Source organism: Tachysurus vachellii, chromosome 11 (assembly GCF_030014155.1).
Source record: "Tachysurus vachellii isolate PV-2020 chromosome 11, HZAU_Pvac_v1, whole genome shotgun sequence".
Lineage (NCBI taxonomy): Eukaryota > Metazoa > Chordata > Actinopteri > Siluriformes > Bagridae > Tachysurus > Tachysurus vachellii.
This window is the reverse complement of record NC_083470.1, coordinates 4,381,220-4,406,740: the sequence shown is the minus strand read 5'-3', so window position 1 is coordinate 4,406,740 and position 25,521 is coordinate 4,381,220. Positions and strand designations below refer to the sequence as shown.

The window sequence follows — 25,521 nt, the reverse complement described above, 5'->3', positions numbered from 1 at the left end:
CCTTAACCACTTGTCCACCATTTCCCATATAGGACGTTGTGTTTTATCAGTGTTCCTGTAGTTACTGATTAATTTCTAGCTGTAAGTCGTTCTATAATAGAGTACTAATCTAGATAACATTTCGAAAGCATGCTTTTTGTTACATTTTCTGTTTAAAATAATTACAGAATACATATCTAAGCTCATTTGGCTGAAAGGGACACTGAAAAAAAATGTGAATGTAACCGTTGATCCAGCTGGTGTAAACATTTCTACTCGCACCGTTAGTGATGACATATAACAGGCTCTGTAGCGATAGTGAAAGTTCCCGGGTTAAGTAACCTGAAGTCTGGGGAAGATAATGGCACACATTATCACATCAACATAAGCAGCTACTATAATGTTACCTGGCAATGTTACATGATTATTTACCTTTGTGTTAATGATCTTGTTAGCAGTTACATGGGTGTGTGAAGATCAGATTCTACCTCACATCAGCTCCTCAGCTTTACTTCTCAGCTAAATACAGTCAGAATCGACGTCTTCTTTGGTAGGAAACTGAGTACCTTCACTTTTAGATCCATTTCAGGTAAATTAGGCATGTTACTTAACTAGCAAGTTAACCCTGTTTAATAATTAGTTACTGTAGCACACTGACCTTACTGAGACTTATCTCAGTTACTTATCTGAGATTACTGTATATGTTGGCTGCCAAGACAGAGCAACTTCATTTTATCTGGTGTGGCTCGGTTTGATACAATGAGCAACGTGACATTTTGGAAAATGATTTCTTGCTTGAATTTAAAAAGCAGATGTCATGATCGGTCACTCAGATGTCACGATCGGTCATTCAGGGGTCATGATTGGTCTTTCAGAGGTCATGATTGGTCACTCAGATGTCATGAGTGGTCACAGAGGTCATGATCGGTCACTCAGATGTCACGATTGGTCACTCAGGGGTCATGATTGGTCACTCAGAGGTCATGATTGGTCTTTCAGAGGTCATGATTGGTCTTTTAGAGGTCATGATTGGTCACTCAGATGTCATGATTGGTCTTTTAGAGGTCATGATTGGTCACTCAGATGTCATGATTGGTCTCTCAGATGTCACAATCGGTCACTCAGATGTCATGATTGGTCTTTTAGAGGTCATGAGTGCTCAAAGAGGTCATGATTGGTCACTCAGATGTCATGATTGGTCTCTCAAAGGTCATGAGTGCTCAAAGAGGTCATGATTGGTCACTCAGATGTCACGATCGGTCACTCAGGGGTCATGATTGGTCACTCAGATGTCATGATTGGTCTTTTAGAGGTCATGAGTGCTCAAAGAGGTCATGATTGGTCACTCAGATGTCACGATCGGTCACTCAGGGGTCATGATTGGTCACTCAGATGTCATGATTGGTCTTTTAGAGGTCATGAGTGCTCAAAGAGGTCATGATTGGTCACTCAGATGTCACGATCGGTCACTCAGGGGTCATGATTGGTCACTCAGATGTCATGCGTAGTCACAGAGGTCATGATTGGTCACTCAGATGTCATGATTGGTCTCTCAAAGGTCATGAGTGCTCAAAGAGGTCATGATTGGTCACTCAGATGTCACGATCGGTCACTCAGGGGTCATGATTGGTCACTCAGATGTCATGATTGGTCTTTTAGAGGTCATGATTGGTCACTCAGATGTCATGATTGGTCTCTCAAAGGTCATGAGTGCTCAAAGAGGTCATGATTGGTCACTCAGATGTCACGATCGGTCACTCAGGGGTCATGATTGGTCACTCAGATGTCATGAGTGGTCACAGGGGTCATGATTGGTCACTCAGATGTCATGATTGGTCACAGGGGTCATGATTGGTCACTCAGATGTCATGATTGGTCTTTTAGAGGTCATGATTGGTCACTCAGATGTCACGATCGGTCACTCAGGGGTCATGATTGGTCACTCAGATGTCATGCGTAGTCACAGAGGTCATGATTGGTCACTCAGATGTCATGATTGGTCTCTCAAAGGTCATGAGTGCTCAAAGAGGTCATGATTGGTCACTCAGATGTCATGAGTGGTCACAGGGGTCATGATTGGTCACTCAGATGTCATGATTGGTCTCTCAAAGGTCATGAGTGCTCAAAGAGGTCATGATTGGTCACTCAGATGTCACGATCGGTCACTCAGGGGTCATGATTGGTCACTCAGATGTCATGATTGGTCTTTTAGAGGTCATGATTGGTCACTCAGATGTCATGATTGGTCTCTCAAAGGTCATGAGTGCTCAAAGAGGTCATGATTGGTCACTCAGATGTCACGATCGGTCACTCAGGGGTCATGATTGGTCACTCAGATGTCATGATTGGTCTCTCAAAGGTCATGAGTGCTCAAAGAGGTCATGATTGGTCACTCAGATGTCATGATTGGTCTCTCAAAGGTCATGAGTGCTCAAAGAGGTCATGATTGGTCACTCAGATGTCATGATTGGTCTCTCAAAGGTCATGAGTGCTCAAAGAGGTCATGATTGGTCACTCAGATGTCACGATCGGTCACTCAGGGGTCATGATTGGTCACTCAGATGTCATGATTGGTCTCTCAAAGGTCATGAGTGCTCAAAGAGGTCATGATTGGTCACTCAGATGTCACGATCGGTCACTCAGGGGTCATGATTGGTCACTCAGATGTCATGATTGGTCTTTTAGAGGTCATGAGTGCTCAAAGAGGTCATGATTGGTCACTCAGATGTCACGATCGGTCACTCAGGGGTCATGATTGGTCACTCAGATGTCATGCGTAGTCACAGAGGTCATGATTGGTCACTCAGATGTCATGATTGGTCTCTCAAAGGTCATGAGTGCTCAAAGAGGTCATGATTGGTCACTCAGATGTCACGATCGGTCACTCAGGGGTCATGATTGGTCACTCAGATGTCATGATTGGTCTTTTAGAGGTCATGATTGGTCACTCAGATGTCATGATTGGTCTCTCAAAGGTCATGAGTGCTCAAAGAGGTCATGATTGGTCACTCAGATGTCACGATCGGTCACTCAGGGGTCATGATTGGTCACTCAGATGTCATGAGTGGTCACAGGGGTCATGATTGGTCACTCAGATGTCATGATTGGTCACAGGGGTCATGATTGGTCACACAGATGTCATGATTGGTCTTTTAGAGGTCATGATTGGTCACTCAGATGTCATGATTGGTCTCTCAAAGGTCATGAGTGCTCAAAGAGGTCATGATTGGTCACTCAGATGTCACGATCGGTCACTCAGGGGTCATGATTGGTCACTCAGATGTCATGCGTAGTCACAGAGGTCATGATTGGTCACTCAGATGTCATGATTGGTCTCTCAAAGGTCATGAGTGCTCAAAGAGGTCATGATTGGTCACTCAGATGTCATGAGTGGTCACAGGGGTCATGATTGGTCACTCAGATGTCATGATTGGTCTTTTAGAGGTCATGATTGGTCACTCAGATGTCATGATTGGTCTCTCAAAGGTCATGAGTGCTCAAAGAGGTCATGATTGGTCACTCAGATGTCACGATCGGTCACTCAGGGGTCATGATTGGTCACTCAGATGTCATGATTGGTCTCTCAAAGGTCATGAGTGCTCAAAGAGGTCATGATTGGTCACTCAGATGTCATGATTGGTCTCTCAAAGGTCATGAGTGCTCAAAGAGGTCATGATTGGTCACTCAGATGTCATGATTGGTCTCTCAAAGGTCATGAGTGCTCAAAGAGGTCATGATTGGTCACTCAGATGTCACGATCGGTCACTCAGGGGTCATGATTGGTCACTCAGATGTCATGATTGGTCTCTCAAAGGTCATGAGTGCTCAAAGAGGTCATGATTGGTCACTCAGATCTCATGATTGGTCACTCATTGGTTGATCTGATGCCTACAAACTTTAGATTGTTGATGGCTATACCAAAAACACTGAGACTGTCGAATAAAATATTTTTACAGTTTTGTCGTATCGCTATCGTCCATCGTAACTCAGAGAGTATCTGTATTGTTTTTTTGCCAGAATATTTAACATATAATGTAGCTTCATGATGTGCTATGAAACCCTCTACCATCTCTTATTACCATCGGAAGCAAGCAAACTGATTCACTTGTTGATTGTTTATTTCCCTTGAAAATGACTGAACACAATTGATGTGACATTCCTGTGGTCATACCTGTGATGACGTGTTCGTTTCTTGTTTATGGAGCAGGTCAGGACACGCCTTTCTCAGGAATACAGTTTGCAGCAAGCTTTGACCTGCTCACTCTTGTTCTATTTGTAGTGTGATACAGTACGTGCACAAACGCATGCCGCATTCAATTGACACACCTTTCTGTCGTAATTACTCAAACGCTCTCTAAACCACATGACTCATGGGATCTTGTGACAGCTTCATGTTCGATTATCAGAGTAGAAAGACCAAAGATGCTGATCTCAGCTTGTGGATGTTGTTAACGTGCATAGAAGGGCATTATTTATTATAAACAGACTTTATTATTAGTAATAAGTATTAGTATTTAATCAGACTGAAATACAGCAGGATTTAGATCGCATCGAAGGAAAATTTATTGGTGTTACTGTACATAAAGGTCACTTGATGTGATGTTTAAAGGTAATTGAAGGCAGGATTCAAGAAGCGAAATTTCACACACGGATTTTTAGACGCAGTTTTTATCCGTTTTGAAAACGGTAAATCACACTAGAATAATGAGTTTCATTTATAGTGTGTGGTTGAATCTTTGCTAGGATGAATTACAATTAACTAAAAGCATTTTGTGCTAAACTGTCATCGAATTATCCTCTTCAGCGATAATCCCACAACAGTTTTTTCTTTTTTCCTTTTCTGATTTGTTCGTTGGCCTCCAAACCGTCCAGTCCAGAGAGGACCAGCTGTTGTGATCTGCACCATGAATCCAAGCCAATAGATCACTTTTTTTTTTTTGCCAAGGGACGAGTAATTACAATTCCCTCCAGGACTCCCTGGACTGAACGTGTTGATTGACTGCCAATGTGCATGTGCTGTAAGAGGGGGGACGGAGCCGCAGTGGGTATTTATAGCCTCTTCTCATCACTACAGCTTCTGCTGAGATTGGAGTGCAACTGCGTTTTCGCACCTGTTTCACAGCTTGTTCTCAGTCCTTGTGTATACCGGACTGAATACGGCTGAACCGGACTTGACTGTTCTGTCGCAAACTCTAACGTATCAATCAAAGACTATAGAAAAACCTAAGCATACTAAGTTCATACTAATATGCTGATGCTATTTGCGTCGTTTATATTTCCTGAGCAGCAGATGCCACTCTAATAATAGACAAAGCTTACTGACACTCAAGAAGTGCACCGTCCATGGGAAAGGTCACTCGGGCAACGCAGGTGACATCATGTAAAATTCATGGACTGCTTGTCTTGCTCTCACTGAGGACACGATCATGTTCCTGTGTACACTGCATGTCACAAATGAGCTAATCGCTCTAAAATGCAAATATTATTTACAGATGGCTTCCTTCGTGTGAGTTCGTCTCGTCTCCTGCGTCATAAACGCATAAACGCTCGGCTTTAATGCCTTCGGTAAAATGACTGCGACAGAAGACGCCATTAGCAGCCAGATGGTCAGTGCTGTAGATCACCTTAGTGAGAGAGAGAGAGAGAGAGAGAGAGAGAGAGAGAGATCACACTGTTCTGTCCTCAATTTAGAATTTAGGCTTGAGAATCACTGGAGATTCATGAATTGATTATTTGTCTATTCATTTTCGTTTACTGTCATCCTTCGAGCCGTTACGACACAACCTCTGCAGTATGCAGACGTGTAAGAGAGAGAGAGAGAAAGTGAGAGAGTGTGTGTGTGTGAGCGTGTCACGTTCTCATACATCATCCACTGGCAGTCGTTTCGTTGACATGCTCTTTGTTTGCAAATCAGCTTCACTCTTTCTCTCTCTCTCTCTTTCTCGCTCTCTCTCTCTCTCTCTCTCAGCCCACGCCTGCTTATCTCCCGAGCTGCCTTTGCTCAGTGCAGCAGTCCTAACGTCACACACCGGGGTCCCCGACGTCACACTATGTCATTATTATGACTGCGCAGCACGTTCGCTGCTCTCAGACTCCGTCTCGGCTGCTTATCAAAAGGGCTCTGTTCTAAACAAAAGCGCTTGCTCTTCTGAAAGGCAAAGCCGCCAGCTCATTCACAACCTTCCCTGTTCTCCATAGTGTACGTTACAATCCTTACACGCAGTCTTGATTCCGACCTTGCACTTAGCCAATATGCTGCTGTAGTGCTCCGATTTACGTCGGCCATTTTGAAAAAGAAATACCTTTCTTTATGTAATAGGGAGCAATTTGCAGTTCCCATGAGTTTACAGTGCCGGACAAGGATGTCACTTGACGCAGTTCTCTCTCTCTCTCTCTCTCTCTCTCTCTCTCTCTCTCTCTCTCTCTCTCTCTCTCTCTCTCTCTCTCTCTCTCTCTCTCTCAGCCCCCTTTCTTTGTTGTCATCCCCCTCTCTCACCAGGACCTTCATTCAGTCCAGCTCATCATTTGTTCGTCAGCCTGAATTAGGGCTTCTGTCGTGCAACTGATTGGTCCATGACTTAATCCCACGCCTGTTTTTTTCTCCTCTCTTGCCCCCACCTTTCTTTTTTAAATAAATAAATAAGTAAATAAATATACAGGCTCAGCTTCAGCAGCTGCTGTCACTATCAGATCTCTCTTTGCTGCTGCCTCGTAGCCAGGCTGTGCTGCATCACTGCTCTGACCTGAAACCAAAAGCAGCGAAAATGCACAGCATCGACGGGAAAACGGTGCCCTTGAGCATGGTGCTGTGAAAAGAAAAAAGCATGCATGCTTAAGTTGGGTCATTCACGATCCCGAACTGCACTCTATTCAAGTGTATAATAGAAGTCACTATTATCAGGGTTCCCACGCGTCCTGGAAAACCTGGAAATCCTGGAAAATTAATGACCAATATTCCAGTCCTGGAAAACACATGGAAAATGAGAGAAAACATAAACTGTCCTGGAAAAAATCTTGTTGTCCTGGGAAATTATTATTTTTAAATGTTCTTGATCATTTAAAGAACAGTTTACAACTGGTCGAAACAATTAACGTTAGTAACAGAAAGCGCTCTGTTCAGGGACGCTGAGTTTTGACGGGTTTTTTGTTATGCTGTTTAATCTCGCTGTGACGGATGACGCTGTCTTGTGTTGGCGGTTTCAGGTGCTAGGAATGGTTTAAGTGCTCGAATGTTTTCAGCAAATGGTGACGCGTAAGCAGGTTATATTAACCTTGTTAATCTGAATATCATGTGCAAGGGGAATGCACAGCAAACTAAAGCATGCATGACGGCATTGGCCTGAGAAAGGAAAAGGTATTACTGTAATATGTGCGGTCTTTTTATTTTAGAAATGTTGAAATTTCATTCACATGACAAATTGTCTTTAAAAGTATCGTTAAGTAATAGCCCTAAAGAGTACGTTCTTTTTAAGACTTCTGGAGAGAAGAACATATTACTTTAGGCCGTGAATCTGTGATCCTTGTCTTTTTTTGCTAAATTTGAAATGTCCTGGAAAAGTCCTGGAAAAATGATCTCTGAAAAAGAGTGGGAACCCTGATTATGTAATCACAGCATATTTGCTTTTGTATTTAAAATTGACATCATTTGGGTGCATCAGGTGTTTGTTTTGTTTTGTTTTGTTTTTGCCTTTATAGCTACATGCAAGGGGAGCACGGTGGCTTAGTGGTTAGCACGTTCGCCTCACACCTCCAGGGTTGGGGGTTCGATTCCCGCCTCCGCCTTGTGTGTGTGGAGTTTGCATGTTCTCCCCGTGCCTCGGGGGTTTCCTCCGGGTACTCCGGTTTCCTCCCCCGGTCCAAAGACATGCATGGTAGGTTGATTGGCATCTCTGGAAAATTGTCCGTAGTGTGTGATTGCGTGAGTGAATGAGAGTGTGTGTGTGCCCTGTGATGGGTTGGCACTCCGTCCAGGGTGTATCCTGCCTTGATGCCCGATGACGCCTGAGATAGGCACAGGCTCCCCGTGACCCGAGGTAGTTCGGATAAGCGGTAGAAAATGAGTGAGAGTGAGAGAGTGAGCTACATGCAATAGTGTGGAGCATTGACGATACAATTTAGCCTCAGTGTCTTTCAAAATGATGCTGTTTCCTGACACTGGAGACTCCTTCCATAAATGTTAAATACTCTCCTCCTTACAAAAAGCAACCCTACTGTATAATGATGAGGAATATCAACCTGATTTGTTATTCTGTTACAAGTCTTAGTTTATGTGCCTCATCTGCCAAACAAATCCCTGTGTAAGCTTTCACTATTGAAGAAGGCACTAATGTATTAGAAGGAGTGTATTACTGTAAACCTTGCTGCTGGAACTATTGTCTGAGGTGCTGCTGTTAAAACTTTATTGACCCATTCTGACCAATCAGATTCCAGCAGTCAGCACGCAATTTATTTTTATTAAGAATAAAAGTCTTATAAACTAAGATGATTAAAATATTTCTATTTCTCTCTCTTTTTGCTCTCTCTTTTCTGCACAGGAGTCTTTCTCATTCCCTACGTTTTGTTTATATTCTTCGGTGGAATTCCTATCTTCTTTCTGGAAATTGCTCTGGGACAGTTCATGAAGGCTGGAAGCATCGCTGTGTGGAACATCGCTCCACTCTTTAAGGGTATGTCGTAAAACTTCAAGTTTATACCAGATACTACTTCAGTTGCACACATTTCCCGTTATTTTTACTGTACTCACTGAATAATTCATAGTAGTTCATGAATAATACAAGATGAGTAAATTAATAATAAACTGAAAATGAATAAATATACTTTCTACTTAATGTTTACCGTTATTTTTATATTTAATAGTGGCCAGTGCTCAGGTTCCCATTTAAGTCACAGTTTCTGTTGGGTTTCTTTTACGACGTCACCGTCACCTCTGACTTTATTTATTATGATCCACAAGGCTGTGTGATAGTGATGACATGCTATTAAAATTGGAAATTCAGTATTGTGCAAACAGTAAGAAAATTTCACTAGGAAAATTCACATGCCATGCCTCCTTCATCAGCTCAAAAAAATGTCCACTCCTCTTTCATTAGGATAAACAGCTCAGGCCACACGGGGGGGGGCACGGTGGCTTAGTGGTTAGCACGTTCGCCTCACACCTCCAGGTTTGGGGGTTCGATTCCCGCCTCCGTCTTGTGTGTGTGGAGTTTGCATGTTCTCCCTGTGCCTCGGGGGTTTCCTCCGGGTACTCCGGTTTCCTCCCCCGGTCCAAAGACATGCATGGTAGGTTGATTGGCATCTCTGGAAAATTATCCGTACTGTGTGATTGCGTGAATGAATGAGAGTGTGTGTGTGCCCTGCGATGGGTTGGCACTCCGTTCAGGGTGTATCCTGCCTTGATGCCCAATGACGCCTGAGATAGGCACAGGCTCCCCGTGACCCGAGGTAGTTCGGATAAGCGGTAGAAAATGAATGAATGAACTCAGGCCACACCTCCTTCATCAGCTCAAAAAACACAGACCATGTCTCCTACATTTGTACAAGAAACACATGCCCAGTATTCCTCACTGGAAAATACGGTTACAACACCAGTACACAATCAAACCTGTAATTGACTGGACTATCAAGCATATCAGGATAGAGTCTATTGTGTATTACAAAATTATCTAGTATGATAATGTAATATTGCTTTGCTGTATGACCCAGTCATACTAATAACTGTACCAGTACAGAAATTAGTGTCAGTTCAGCTATGACTCCTATTTTGAATCAGTGTGTTCGTGTTGTAAATGTTGGGACACATGCAGTCGTCAGAACGTGATCGTAAAAACCTCTCGTTGTTCCATTTTTTATACGTTGTTTCTCAGGACTCGGCTATGCTTCCATGGTTATAGTGTTCTTCTGCAACACCTACTACATCATGGTCCTGGCATGGGGTTTCTATTACCTCATCAAATCCTTCACCAACATACTGCCGTGGTCCACCTGCACAAACTACTGGAACACTGAGAACTGCATCGAGTCCTTTCACCAGGACGCCTGTAAGAACGGCTCCATCGGCAACTTCACCTTCCTTAACAAGACCTGCGCGGAGTTAGAGAACTCCACCTCTCCTATCGTCGAGTTCTGGGAGTAAGTTTTATTCCTTTTTACTTTGTATTTCATGTCAGTGTTTGTTTCAGTGCAGATGGTTTTATTTTGCATGCTGCGTCATGGCCTTGGGTGTACGGGGCAGACAAAATACTGTACACCTTACATAAACCAACCAGACATTTACTGTGATTCAGTGTAACGGTGTTGCAAGACCCCAGAAAATACTCCTACACATTTAGGCAGTAGACTGAAAATGAAGATGTTCCACCCTGACAAACTAGGACTCAACACCTCTAGTTTGCAGGAAACAGTCTCTCTTCTGCTTAAATAACCAAATTAATAAACACCAGCTTTTACAATTCTATACAGAACCTAGTTTCCCTACAGGGTTCTAAGTATTTTCTGTCTCTTTTAGGGAACTACACCTGTGCAGAAGAATGTGAAGCCCTTGAGATCTTTAGTTTGTCCTTCTGAGAAAATCCATAAAGATGATACGTGTAGAACTCTAGAAAAGCACGTTTTTCTGTTCGACATAGGAAGAGTTTAGGAACCTTCTGGTTTTTGGTTACAGTTTTAAAGCAGTTAAGGTTCCAGATTCCTGTTCTGTGTAGAAATCTCCCATAGAGAACGTCCTTGTCAGTGAGGGTTCTGAGTAACAATCCCTTTTAGAAAGCCACACTTTACAAAAAAAACAAAGAGGTCAGATCTACTCTTATGAGTTCTGTGGTTCTCAAGTAAATAGGAAGTAGGAAGAACTTCCTACTTCCTATTTACTACTTCCAACTCTACAGACTCTACAACTGAATGTTTTCCTGCCAACACAATAAACATTAAAAAGAGGATAAATCTAGAAGCTTTAAGTGTTTATTTTTCTTTTTAGTTTGTCCCTACTTTAAGTAAAACAGTAGTTTTTTTTAAAAACAGTTTTTTTAGTCACGGTGGCTTAGTGGTTAGCACGTTCGCCTCACACCTCCAGGGTTGGGGGTTCGATTCCCGCCTTCGCCTTGTGTGTGTGGAGTTTGCATGTTCTCCCCATGCCTCGGGGGTTTCCTCCGGGTACTCCGGTTTCCTCCCCCGGTACAAAGACATGCATGGTAGGTTGATTGGCATCTCTGGAAAATTGTCCGTAGTGTGTGATTGCGTGAGTGAATGAGAGTGTGTGTGTGTGCTCTGCGATGGGTTGGCACTCCGTCCAGGGTGTATCCTGCCTTGATGCCCGATGACGCCTGAGATAGGCACAGGCTCACCGTGACCTGAGGTAGTTCAGATAAGCGGTAGAAAATGAGTGAGAGAGAGTTTTTTTTAGTCTTTTGGGGGGAAAAAAGTACAGTTTCTAAAATCGGTCATGTTTCCTTACAAATGTGTGAAAATGTTCCTTAAACAGAATAAACAAAACACTTCTGGGTCTTCTGGATGGATGCCACCCAAAGAGTTGGGTTAAAGGCTGCCTGCGTTTGTTTATGCCATGATGATAAGTAGAAATTCCACAGTCAGATTAAATATCATGACAACCGCAGCTGTATTTAGATCAATTCGATGAACTAGAAAAGAAATGAATGCAGCAGTGTGGGTTCTAACTGAATAAGAAAACACTGACTGACTTTATGTTTTAAAGAGGTTGAAAAAAAAAATACCACGAAGATATTTCACACAATCAATATATATCAAGATATATCAACACAAATTTATTTTACGTGTTTAAATCTGTGATTGTTTTTAGTATTGTTTGATGATATATAACATCACAATACCCATCAGGATCAATGGATCTCATCTCAGATCTACATCCTGATGTCTGTACAGCTGCTTTTTGGCAACCTCAGATGTTAAAACATCTACACAAATAAAATTTTTATTGAATTCAAGCCACCCTGTGACAGAGCATGAGCTAAACATGCGTTAAGCTGGTCTAACTCTCAAGTGTACAATTTTGTATCTTTACTATGTATATGTGGTGTTGGGATCCAACTATGTACCTTTGACTTTTACTTTCCAGGTGAAATGATACATGATAAAGAAAGCTACCACCCCAGTGACAAGAAAACATACAGTACTCTTCTTTTTACTTTAGCTGTTATATTATATGGTATAAGGGAGACATTGGAAAGAAATTGATTAGATGGAGAGTCCAGTTAACAGGCTCTCTGGTGTTAACAGGCAATGTTCTCTGTTCCTCGTTCTGCAGAAATAAGGTGCTGCATATCTCCGCTGGCTTGGACACTCCGGGTCAGATCAACTGGGAGATGGCGCTGTGTCTGATGGCTGTCTGGGTGATGGTATACTTCTCTGTCTGGAAGGGTGTAAAGTTTACAGGAAAGGTACAGACTTCACACACACACACACACACACACACACACACACACACACACACACACACACACACACACATGCATGCATGGTTTAGTGAGGCCTGCTGCAGTTGACTCCAGGTAAGAACAGAGCAGTCACGTGGAGACAGTGACAAGCTGATTAAAAGCAGTGCTCACTGTGCCCTGTTCCCTTTCTCTCTCTCTCTCTCTCTCTCTCTCTCTCTCTCTCTCTCTCTCTCTCTCTCTCTCTTTCTTTTCTTTTGTTTATTTGGGTTGTATTGCAGGCTCAGGTGATTCTGAATGTACTGTATGACGTGAAAATCCTTCCAGGAAAAATGAAACAAACCTTACAAACAGCAACACTGTGAATAAACGAATGAATAAGTCTCATAGCCTTTCACACACATCCTGCTTGCATCACCAAACCATAGCTCAATGTGACGCTCTCCTCTAGCCTTGATTTGCATAGCCCCTCCCAATGCTGGTTCTCCACACCAGGCACACGAGTGAAGCAGAGAGGTCGTTATGGCAACGTCATCTGCCAGAGGGGGAGTGGTTTTGCTCATATCAAGGCGTCCTGTCAGAAATCTGCAACGTGGTTGGTCAGATAGAGGAAGGTTTTCTGCAGTGGGACGTGATCAGGCTCTCGTGCGCATGGCCTCGAGCCAGCATCTCTCTCTCTCTCTCTCTCTCTCTCTCTCTCTTCTGAACAGCGGAGCGTGGTGGGGGCGAGATCACATGAATCCTCATCGTCAGAATGACTGGAGTTTATTTCTGGTGTCTCTTGCAGCCACGCTCCTTCCCCCCCACGCATTTTACAACCACTTGCTTATGTTTCACATACCGCTGGCTTAAACAGCCTCAACAAAGACAGCAGACAGTTAAAAATCTCCAGTTAAGGAATGGAAATTTATATCTTTCTCCTATTTGTCTTTTTAAAATACTCTAAACTAGCAAAGCTCACTGAGCCTATATATTCCCATGCCATGCCATAAGATAGTGTCCCAGTGAGCTAATTGGCTTTTTCCTGAATCTGATTAAGTAATAGGAGGGACTCAAACAAAGCACCAGATTAGCCTACATCTCACAGATCAGGTGGGGTGGAAATAGGGTTTATTTACTGGTTACCAAAGTACTGAGAAGTATTTTATTTTATTTTATTATAGTATAGCAGTCATATGTAATATGATCAAAAGGTATGTGGACATCCATATATGGTTCTTCCAGAAACTGTTAGCACTAATTTGAAATTTTATTAATAAATTTTATTAATATTGAAATATTATCGTACAAAATATCTTTGTACCATTACAATTTCCCTTCACTGGAACCAAGAGAGCTCCATGCAGACATGCTGTGTTAAGTGAAAGAGTAAGAACCAGAGAAGAGCCCTGACTCTTGACTGACTCAACCCCACTGAACACCTTTGGGATGAACTGGAACTGGGGTCTCCTCACCATCCTGACATCAGTGTCTGATTTCACTAATGCTCTTGTAGCTGAATTGAACACAAATCCCCACAGCCACGCTTCAACATCTAGTGGAAAGCCTTCCCAGAAGAGAGAATGGAGCACGTTATAACAGCAAAAGTGGGAATAAAATAAATGGAATCGTTGGAATGTGTCTGATGATCAGGTCATATTTGGCAATACAGTGATGCCTTCGAGATACGAGTGCTTTGACATACGACTTTTTTGAGATACGAGCTGTGATTCGAAAATATTTTTGGCTTGAGATACGAGCAAATTTTTGAGATATGAGCATCCGAGCCGCCGCCGAAACAAAGATCCCCAACAACCACGTGTGCTCTGTTTCCCCGCCTCAGCTTCCCGCGTCTCACTCGGTTAAAGCCGCCTTTCCACTGCACACGACAAATGACGGACGATAAACAGAAAGTCATTCATTTCCTATGGAGAGTCGCAAAGGCGCTGCATGAGGTGCCGACCATCTGCGGATCCGTAATTTTCGGATCCGTTTCGAGCGTTGGATCCGTTAAAAAATGTAACTTGTGCGACTGCACCGCATCTGATATGCCGACCGGACAGGTTTTTATTAAAATGACCGGCAGATGTTAGTGACGAAAGAGTGACAAAAAAAGCAAAAACAAGTGAAGAGAAAAGTGATGAAGAAAATTAAGCAAAATTAATGTAAAGAAAACAGAAATTGTAGCAATTAAGTGCAGTTAAGTTAAGAGAAATCAAGCATCGCGTTAGTTCTGGCAGGCCACATCGTCAAGCGTGCATCAGCTGTTAATCAGCTGTTCACGACGCGCACCAATCCGGTTACGACATCCAAATTACCCGAACATTTAAATTCCCATTCATTGAGCCACTTTCTAGCGCTTCGCTGCTACTGCGTTTTAAACTCCCTCCTCCAACCCGACTTCACCATGCCGGAACCCGTGTTCGTTGTACCAGTTTACGTCATAAATCTCAACATATTTTTCTCTCTCTCTCCCTCTCTCTCTCTCTCTAATTATTTAATTATTTATTTATTCATTTATTATTTTCCTTACCTATTTTTAACTCTATGCATGATTAATGGTTCTGTTATACGGGGGTCTATTCTATTTTCTAGTTGCTGTAAATGAAGTTTAGTTAAGTTCCATTTAAGTGTAAAGTAGCATTAAGAGTGTACAGTAGCGAGTAAGTGAACGAAAGTGAAAGTGTAATTCCTCCTAACTCCTCCGCCTGTTTACTCCTCCCTCAACCTCCGTGGGCATCTTCCGTAAAGTAAAACCGGTTTATTTTTTTAACATTCTCTTTTATTACTGTATGTTTTTATACAATATTTATCATTTATAAATACAGGTACTGTACATCTTTCATATTCAAAACACATAAACAAAACAACTGGAGTGGAATTTTGCGAGCTGGAACGGATTAATGGGATTTCAATTAATTTAAATGGGGAAAATTGCTTTGAGATACAAGCAATTTGAGATACGAGCAAAGTCACGGAACGAATTAAACTCGTATCTCGAGTACACTGTACAGTATATATAAGACATTATTTAGCTTTTGTGTCTTGTCAGTAACTCAAACGCCAGTGTTGTGGCCTGTTACTGTAATGAACGAGAGTTATAATACAGCAATGATTCCTATAGTCCATTAGGAATCCATTAACACAATGGGACAAGGCCATGCATAAAAGCTTCCCGCTTCATGTCCAAACCGATTTATCTGCACTTATGGGTCAGACAGAGCAAATGAAGCCAAGGATGCCAATATTTTTAATCTTAGTCAAAATATGATGAGTATGAATGAGAATAAATGAGTGAATACGTGAAAGTGGAAAATCCTGGGCATTTAATTTCCAGAATATTTAATGATATTAAGCATTTCACCTTAATTAAATTAATTTCACCAGCTTGACAAAGATTTATTTAAAATTAACTAGCTATCGTTTTCCCAGACCAACAAATTCAATGAAGATTAGAATTTGGCATAAATGTGCCGAATCCTATTCTAAAGAAATATAAAATCATGCTGTGTGTGAATAACTACAGACGAATCTGAAACACTAAAGTGTTCCTTGCTTACTGTATGAAAGAATTCGCTTTCACATTCTGATACAAATGCTTTATTTTATGTTCAGTCTTTTTTGATCTATAGAGACTTAGTGAAGACACAATCATATCTTTGTTGATTCATTGTTCCACCTTTACACCGAGTGTCAGAATTCATTAGAAGGCCGCACGGCTCAAAGGCCATCTCTATGGATCACACGAAATAGCAGGAACACAGGGACGATATTACACAGAAGGTGAGAGGGGACCTGGTGGGCTGAGTGTGTGAAGCAGCTGTCCTGAATAGCGTCCCTGTCTCCGGGCTACTTTGTTCCGTTATAGTTGAGTTCATCATCCCTAAGCGTCAATGAGAACTACTCAACCGGAGCTTTCCGTGTCCAAGGACAAGCACGGGTTGTGTGAATCATTTCACCATGGCCATGTGACGCTGCATACCGAGATTTGTATTTGGAGCGAGAGCAGGAGACTGTGAGGGGGCCGTTGCCTGGTGACCTTATAAACAGAGGCGCCACAGCAGAACGTATTAGAGCAAGAAAAGAAAAAGGAAAAAAGTAATTATCATTCAGAACTTTTCCAGATGCATTGTACCAAAGAAATTCAAGGTGCTTCCTGTATACTTTGTCACAGAAGATATTATATCCTCGATTTTTCTGTTGCTGACCTGGTCATTGCAGAAAAAGTAGAACGATCACGATGTTTCAAAGCCAAAGTGTCGTATTTCACCGCTGCTGCCAGCTCTTTTCAGGGTAACTTGTGTTCTCTGAAAGTCCCTAGATGTCACCAGATGATGTCATAAACTCATTTGCATATCAATCATGTAAAATAATATGAATGAAAAATTATATTTTAAATAATAGAAGACATCCTTAGTCATAGCACCACCAAAATAGAGTCAAGCCAGTTATTTACGTATATAGAAAGTATTTCAATATTTTATCAAGAATGCTGAAAAATAAAGAAGTTGTTAGTGGAGAAAAAGACAGGAAAGAAATGATCACAGATGAAAGATACTTGTTTTGCGGTTCAAACATTTATCACATGTATTATGTATTTGCTTGGTAACTTGCATGCATTATGTAAATTTGTTATATTTAGACGATCCCCTGCTTTCAATATCCAATATCCATGTCTTGTGTGTGTTTCAGATTGTCTATTTCACTGCCATGTTCCCTTATGTTGTTCTGATCATTCTCCTGGTGAGAGGTGTGACCCTACCTGGGGCCTACAGCGGTATCATATACTATCTACAACCGGACTGGTCAAAGCTTAAACATGCACAGGTGAGCACTAAAGAAATAGGTTATCTGTAAAAATCTGCTTAGAAAGTCTCTAATCTATGCAGTTTTTCAGTTAGCTTAAACTGCTAACCTGACAAGATTTCTGAGAGAATTCTCATAATTCTCATAAATTGTTTCATAAATCTTCACTGCAAAAGAATCCTCCTAGATACACTGACCAAATTATTAATAAGATCTTTAAGTGTTTATAAGCTGTAGATAGTCAGCTAGGTAGCATGAGCTTGCCATGACAGGATTAATAATTGTTTATAAATGTTCATGATCCTCACTGCTAATTATATTATGTACTGTAGTTTACGGTTGCTAACCTGGCAGGATTACTAAAAGGATTATTAAGTGTTTATAAATATCAATAATCTTCACTGCTAATGCTAGACAGATAACATGCTCTTACCTGACAGGATTACTAAAAGGATTATTAAGTGTTTATAAATATCAATAATCTTCACTGCTAATGCTAGACAGATAACACGATCTTACCTGACAGGATTACTAAAAGGATTTTTTGTCAGGAATGGCTGGAATTATTCCCTACCTGAAGACTAGGGGGACATTCTGGCAGTTTTTGTGTGTTGTGCCATGTGCTTTTGTTTGTGTTTTAGAGACAAGGACTCAGCCAAAAACAGACACAAGACAACTGGTATAAATAAGGAGAAAAATCATTGAAACACAAGGAACAGGTGTGCAGAGGTGGGAACGGATTAAGGGTAGAGTGGGGCAAACACAGGTGATACACAAAACAAAAAGCACATGGCACAAGACACAAAAACTGGCAGAATGTTCCCCTAGTGTCCAGGTAGGGAATAATCCCAGCTATTTCTGGTATTTTTAAGTATTTATAAATGTTCCTTGTCTTGAATGGTAATAGTAGGCAGCTAAATAAGGTGTTAACCTTGACAGGATTACTAAAAGGATCTTTAAGTATTTATAAATGTTCATTGTCTTGAATGGTAATGCTAGTCAACTAAATAAGGTGTTTAATCTTGACAGGATTACTAAAAGAATCTTTAAGTGTTTATAAGTCACTGCTCCAAATCACTGCTATTGCTAGCCAGCTAACACAAGCTAACCTGACAGGATTACTAAGAGGATCTTTAAGTGTTAATAAATCACTGCTAATGTTAGCCAGATAACAGTTGTCATGATATTTCAGAAAACAATGAGTAATAGAAGCCCGCAGCAACTATGCAATATTTGAAGTGAATAAATATTTATTCATTAGTTTTAATTTAGCATTTATTTTTGATGTAGAATATATTTATTCTTTATGATTACCATGATTGCAGTCAAAAAAAGCACTTCTTAAAATTAACACTGCTTCCAAAACTTTCCAAGACCTTCTAACTTTCACCCCATTTAGCATTCAGGTCATTTGTTATCAGACTGATTTCAGTAAACTGATGTCTGGTAAGATTTTTCCCACTGTTGTGATCCATTCTCATTACTCTCTTTCTCTCTCTCTTTCTCTCGCTCTCTCTCTCTCTCTCTCTCTCTCTCTCTTTCTCTCTCTCTCTCTCATATTCAGGTCTGGATCGATGCCGGCACTCAAGTATTTTTTTCTTATGCCATCGGACTTGGAGCCCTGACTGCTCTTGGCAGTTATAACCGATTCAACAACAACTGTTACAGGTAAATTTCCACTTTTATAAAGAAATAGCAATTTTTTTTCTGTCGTCTTTTGTTGGGTCTGTGAAAGCACAGTCTCTTCTTATGTGTTACATGGCTTTTCATTATCAGAATTTGGGTTTTAACAAACTATAAACTTAAAACCTGAAGGACTGTCACATAATAAGAAAGAGCTAAGAAAGAGTTAATTGTTCACTTGAACAATTATTTCATGTGTGGAACATAAATCCACATGTGGGATTATCACAAATCCTATCATCACACTGAATTATAATATTTATAATCACACTACGTGGTGTCATCCAGATAAAGATGGGTTCACTTTTAAGTCTGCTTTCTTTCAAGGTTTCCTTCCCCATTTAATCTCAGGAAGTTTTTCCTTGTCACTGTTGCCAAGGGTTTGATAAAAATAAATAAAAATTTGAAACCTCTTACAGTACATTTTGTATTCCTGTAAAGCTTCTGTGTGAAAGCGTTAGTTGTTAAAAGCGCTTTATAAATAAAATTGACTCGAATTATCTCATCAGAAACATCCATTCAAAAGGAGATAAATGATTAAACATCTTTTTTTTTTGAGTTTGAAGTGTTGACTCTTTCGACACTGACTGACTTTTGTTCACTCTGTTGTCCTCAGGGATACGTTTCTGTTGTCACTGATAAACAGCGGCACCAGTTTCTTTGCTGGCTTTGTGGTATTTTCCATTCTGGGCTTCATGGCTGCTGAGCAGGGTGTGGACATCTCAAAGGTGGCTGAGTCAGGTAAGAATCCAGCAACTGTTTAGTGTTTTCAATGCATGATTTTTAAGTGCGAATAAGCTTTACTCTGGTGTTTTACGGCTGCCTTGTACAGTTGAACCTTTGTCTGAATTAAGATGAAACTGTGTAGTAGAATTTATAGAACTGAAATTGAGAACTTTTTGTGTATTGTGTCAAGGAAAAGTTTACGGTATTGTCCCTGAAATGCATATCTGTAAAATTGTGTACAACTATTTGTGCTGAAGGAAAAGCTAAGTTGGTAACTATTTGCACTATTTTGCATATAAAATATTTTCATATTTCAGATTCATTATTCAGACTTACATATGTGATACGTTCTTAATTATTTTTATAAGGTTTGTTGTATTTGTGTGCAAATTGTTCAATTATTAATGATTGGCAAAATTATCATACTGATATCCCTGTGTGTGTGTGTGTGTGTGTGTGTGTGTGTGTGTGTGTGTGTGTGTGTGTGTGCGTGTGTGTGTGTGTGTGAGTGTGTGAAAGTGTGTGTGTGGGGGGGGTGTGAGTGTGTGAAAGTGTGTGTAAAAGTGACATTAGAAGTTTTTCTGTGAATCAAAATGTGTAAATTGTATATGCAATTGTGTGTGTGTGTGTGTGTGTGTGTGTGTGTGTGTGTGTGTGTGTGTGTGTGTGTGTGTGTTTCATAGGCATAAGTGGATTTTTATGTTTGACTTTATACAGTCAGATATGAGTATTTCCGAAAAAATAAAATGTTGTGTTTTGATGCAAAGAGCAGCACTATCATAGTGTGAAGGTTTGTGTGTGTCTGGACTGAAAAAGTCTCATGTAGTATAGTATAGAATAATGTAGTGTGGTATAGTAAAGTATAGTACAGCACTTTATGGTACAGTATATTATAGTGGTACAGTATAGTATAGTGTAGTGTAGTGTGGTACAGTGTAGTATAGTATACTATAGTATAGTACCGTATAGTGTTGGGTGTACAGTGTGTGGTGTAGTGTATAGTACAGCACACTGAAGTATAGTAGTGCAGTACACTGCAGGGTAGTATAGTGTAGTGTAGTATATCACAGTATAGTTTACTTTAGAATAGTATAGTGTAGTATAGTCCAATAGAGTATAGTGTAGTACAGTGTAGCGCACTATAATATAATAAAATACAGTGTGGTGTAGCCTTTTATAACCTTGAATAAATTTTATTTTATGTAATATATCCTTAGCAGGCTGTGTACAGTATAACATCTTTGTCGATATTCAGAACATAATAGTATATTATAAAATGTGGGAAACATAAAACCAACTGTTCACACGACTATGGCACACGTGGTAACCTTTCAGGCCTACAGTGGATAAGGAGCTTTAGCTAAAGAGACCAAGTCATATTGAGTTTTAGTGAAAGTCACTGATGCATTCATCTACATGGAAATGCCTCTTATCTGGCTTTTGATCATCGGACAAGCAATGTTCTAGAAATCAAATCAGATATGACATGAGCTGATTTTAATTAGCCATTTAAATTAACTTTAGCTAAGGGCATTACAAAGAATGTTGTCTTTTACCAGTTTGGATTATTTTGCTATAGATCCAGTTCTTTGGATGGGTACGTTCTAGGAAAGAAGATACAGAAATATACAAACATCCTTGAGCACCATTGAGTTTTTCTATCAAATGGCCATTCGGGACTTATTGTGAAATATTTGGTGGAAAAATTACTAATGATGGGGAAAATGCACAGTTTTTTACAGGTCAATATTAAAGCTGTTAAGTATTACAAATAAAATAGATTTGCAGATTTCATACATTGTGTTTTACATATTGTGTGTGATTTATGAACAGTAGCAGTCATGATATAAATAATGGCCTTGTGTATTTAACAGAATCCCACATAGGTAGTGATTATGCTAATGATTATTATGTTTTCCCATCATGAATGAAGACTTACTTAAAGTCTGCTTTTTTTTGTTTTGACAAAAAAAAAAAAAAAAAAGCAAAAGCAATTTATGATCTCTGACTTTTCACAGTGCTTGGATTGTTGTGTGCTTCTGTATTCTGCCTCATGAGCTTTGGATAGAAGTGTTTGGATAAAATACTCAAACGTAAATTCCGTATATTCCAGGTTCGATCCTGAGCAAATGATCGGTGTGTTTTAGCGCTTGCAGTCTGTTCTCTCTGTGTGATGTACTGTATGAGCACTGAGTGTTCCAGATCGAGGTTCATGTCTCAGAGTGTCGAACGGTTCATGTGAGATTGTTGCGTCTACGGAAAGGACAGCACGCCCTACATTCGGCACAGAAAAAAGACAGATAGATAGAAAAGGTTGCCCTAGTGTACGTGTCTGCTTGCACATGCATCCCGCTCTAAGTTTTTGGGCATTTCTGTGGCATTGACTTAAATTTTATTAAGCCGTTTTTGATAAAAATGACAGGGCAAATATGCCAGAGATCACCTTGATGATTAAGTAGCAGGCAGTGTGTAAAGTCAAACTAGCAGGCAGCAAAGTAGCAGGCAGTGTGTAAAGGCAAAGTAACACGTAGCATTATAAAATAAGGGGATTCGTATTAAAGTATTTCTGGATAAAAGTGTTGACCGTAGATAAAAGAAAACAGCACGGTAGTGTTGAGTGCTGTTCGAATGCTATTGTTGAGTTTGACGATGAAATTTGGGTTCCAAAATTGAGGCTACTTGATTTAATTACTGTTATTAGCAAATGAAAGTCATAGTAAAAAAAATATGGCAATAATAAAACGTTGCCAAAACACAAAGAGGTTTGAAGGATGTGTAATTTTGCACTTCACAATGTTCACCTTCATTATAATGTTAAAGTGGAAAGCTGCCTGCAGTTGCAGTGCATTGTTCTAACCCGTTTGATTTTAGCGCATTATTATTTATTTATATAGTGTGTGTGAGTGCGCATGTGTGTGTGTGTGTGTGTGTGTATGTGTGTGCGTGAGACAGAGAACGTGTGGTGAGTTTTGTGAAGTATTTTGTGGTATGTGCGTGAGACCTCGTCTGTCCTTGTGGTGACTAACCTGAGTGTGACTGCGAGTCCTACAGTATATTAACATCCTGTGGAGCTGAATGTGCGCGAGGGAGGAAAAATGTCATCATTGTGTAGATCTAAACGCATCCTACGTAAACGTCAGGAGCTTTTCTTTTTCTTTTCTTTTTCCAATTTCAAACAGAATCTTCTTCCAGATCTTTCCTTTATACCTTTGATTCTTTAACCAGTTATCCTTGATTGTCTTCAGGCCCATTCTCTTTCTTGTTATTCATTTTATATTATCTATCATTTTGGCTTTAAGTATTAATTTAAGGATTATTTAACCAGGAGCTTTGCCTCTTGAGATGTGCACATCTCGATTTCAAGAGGGGTCCTGGAGCTGACTGCTGATGCAGGTAAACCTCTGATATCTAATGTCAGCATTTACACCTCTTAATATGTTAGGCCTAGCTACTGCTGTGGGACGCATCTCGGCCTAGCACAGCCGTCCACAGCCTTGGCAGTAGCTTTAGCGCTAGAATAGCTTAGCCTAGCCTAGCCTAGCTAAATGCCAGAAGTAGTGCTGTCCTCTGATATTGTTGTGAAAATTCAAACGTGAACACAAATACGGTGGTGTGAGTCAGTGGTCCTGTTTTTTTTTTTTTTTTTTTTTTTTTTTTGGCATGTTTGTCACACTTTTCATGTTTCAGATCATAAAACAAATTTAAATATTAGTCAAAGATAACACAAGTAAACACAACATGCAGTTTTTAAATGAAAGGGAAAACAAAATCCAAACCGACATGGCAATGTGTGAAAAAGTGCTTGCCCCTAAACTTAGTAACTGGTTGGACCGCCCTTAGCAACAAGAACTGCAATCAAGCGTTTGCGATAACTTGCAATGAGTCTGTTACAGCACTGTGGAGGAATTCTGGAATTTAAGGTTACATCACAGCATCTCAATAGGATTCAGGTCAGGACTTTGGCTAGGCCACTCCATAGTCTTCATTTTGTTGTTCTTCAGCCATTCAGAGGTGGACTTTCTGGTATGTTTTGGATCATTGTCCTTCTGCAGAACCCAAGTTCACTTCAGCTTGAGGTCAGGAACAGATGGCCTCACATTGTCCTTCAGGATTTTTCGGTAGACAGCAGGATTCATGGTTTCATTTATCACAGCAAGTCCTCCAGGACCTGTAGCAGCAAAACAGCCCCAGACCATCACACTACCACCACCATATTTCAGTTGGTATTATGTTCTTTTTCTAAAATGCAGTGTTAATTTTATGCCAGATGTAATGGGACACACACCTTCCAAAAAGTTCACCTTTTGTCTAGTCAGTCCACAGAGTATCTTCCCAAAAGTCTTGGGGATCACCAAGATGTTTTCTGGCAAATCTGAGACAAGCCTTTATGTTCTTTTTGCTCAGCAGCAGTTTTCGTCTTAGAAGTCTGCCATGCAGGCCATTTTTGCCCAGTATCTTTCTTATGGTGTAGTCATGAACACTGAGGTAAGTGAGGACTGCAGTTCTTTGGATGTTGTTGTGGGGTTAGTTGGATGAGTCATCGCTGCGCTCTTGGGGTAATTTTGGTAGGCTGGACACTCCTGAGAAGGTTCATCACTGTTCCACGTTTTCGCCATTCGTGGATATTGGCTCTCGCTCTGATTTGCTGGAGTTTTAAAGGTTTAGAAATGGCTTTATAACCTTTTCCAGACTGATAGATCTCAATTACTTTCTTTCTCATTTGTTCCTGAATTTCTTTGGATCTCAGCATGATGCGTAGCTTTTGAGGATCTTTTGGTCTAATTCACTTTGTCAGTCAGGACTTATTTAATTGATTTCTTGAACAGGTGTGGCAGTAATCAGGCCTGGGTGTGGATAGAGAAATTGAACTCAGTTGCGATAAACCACAGTTTAGTTATGTTTTAACAGGCGGGGCAAACACTTTTTCACACAGGGCCATGTGGGTTTGGATTTTGTTTTCCCTTAATAATAAAAACCTTCATCATGACTAATATTTAAATTTGTTTGATGATCTGAAACATTGAAGTGTGATAAACGTGCAAAAAAATAAAAAAATCAGGAAGGGGCCAACACTTTTTCACACCACTGTAGATCAAATTCCCAATGTAAGCATGCTAACTACTGTGTACTGTACTGGCAAGCTAGTCTAACCTCTCTAAATCCAAACACCATATAAATAACCACATTTTACTGATGTCTAGTGCTAACCACTGAGCGAACCCCTGATAGGAAGCATGTTGAGTTTCAGATAATAAAAGATCCTCAGTGATTTTTAATATTTTTAATCTGTAAGTTCAAATACAGTGCCATTTTGTATTTGTAGATCTTTTCTGTTCAGATTTGTTATCGTGTCAAAACAGCGATAATCAAAAGAAACACGCAGGTTGTTCTTGTAATCTCTGCTTTATGCATCTGTAGGATATGTGTGATTCGCATGGACAAGTTCAGCCATAGCATTTATTACTTTTAACGCTACAATGATTTTCTGCTTTTTCAAATAAAGCAGCAGTCAGATAAAAATTTGATGATTGGAAATCCAAATTCACTGAAGTCGAAAGAAAAAGGGATGCGAAAAATACTTGTTGAAGTGAACTTGCAATTTCGCAAAAATCAAAATAAATTTTGGCCGCCGACAGAAAGAAAGAGGACGAGGCCTCGGTCTCTGCTTGAGAAAAGTCACAAGGTAAAATGTGTTATTTATCAATTATGCTGTTTAGGTGGTGCAATCATGTGCACCAGTATTTGAACTAGGCTTTTTATTAGAATTATTTTCTGCCTGTTAGGATTTGATTTTCTAACATTATGGAAAGCCTTACAGGTTCAATCCATACAGGTTCTCTGAGTGCTTTGTTTTTAGTCTCACTGCACCCTCAGCCGTGTGCAAGTCACTCTGGATAAGAGCGTCTGATGAAGGATTAAAAGAGACAAATGTGAAAGAATGTTTTAC

At 40.4% G+C, this 25,521-nt stretch overlaps 1 protein-coding gene across 1 annotated transcript in view; it reads left to right on the top strand.

The window, feature by feature from the left end:
- Positions 1–25,521, top strand: part of slc6a8 (solute carrier family 6 member 8) — a 49,280-nt gene that overhangs the window by 10,860 nt on the left and 12,899 nt on the right. Inside the window, exons 2-7 of the mRNA XM_060882057.1 lie at positions 8,514–8,645; positions 9,843–10,107; positions 12,254–12,386; positions 17,052–17,186; positions 18,730–18,833; positions 19,465–19,589. Of these exons, the coding sequence (XP_060738040.1) occupies positions 8,514–8,645; positions 9,843–10,107; positions 12,254–12,386; positions 17,052–17,186; positions 18,730–18,833; positions 19,465–19,589 (894 nt within the window). The remainder of the gene's footprint in view (positions 1–8,513; positions 8,646–9,842; positions 10,108–12,253; positions 12,387–17,051; positions 17,187–18,729; positions 18,834–19,464; positions 19,590–25,521) is intronic.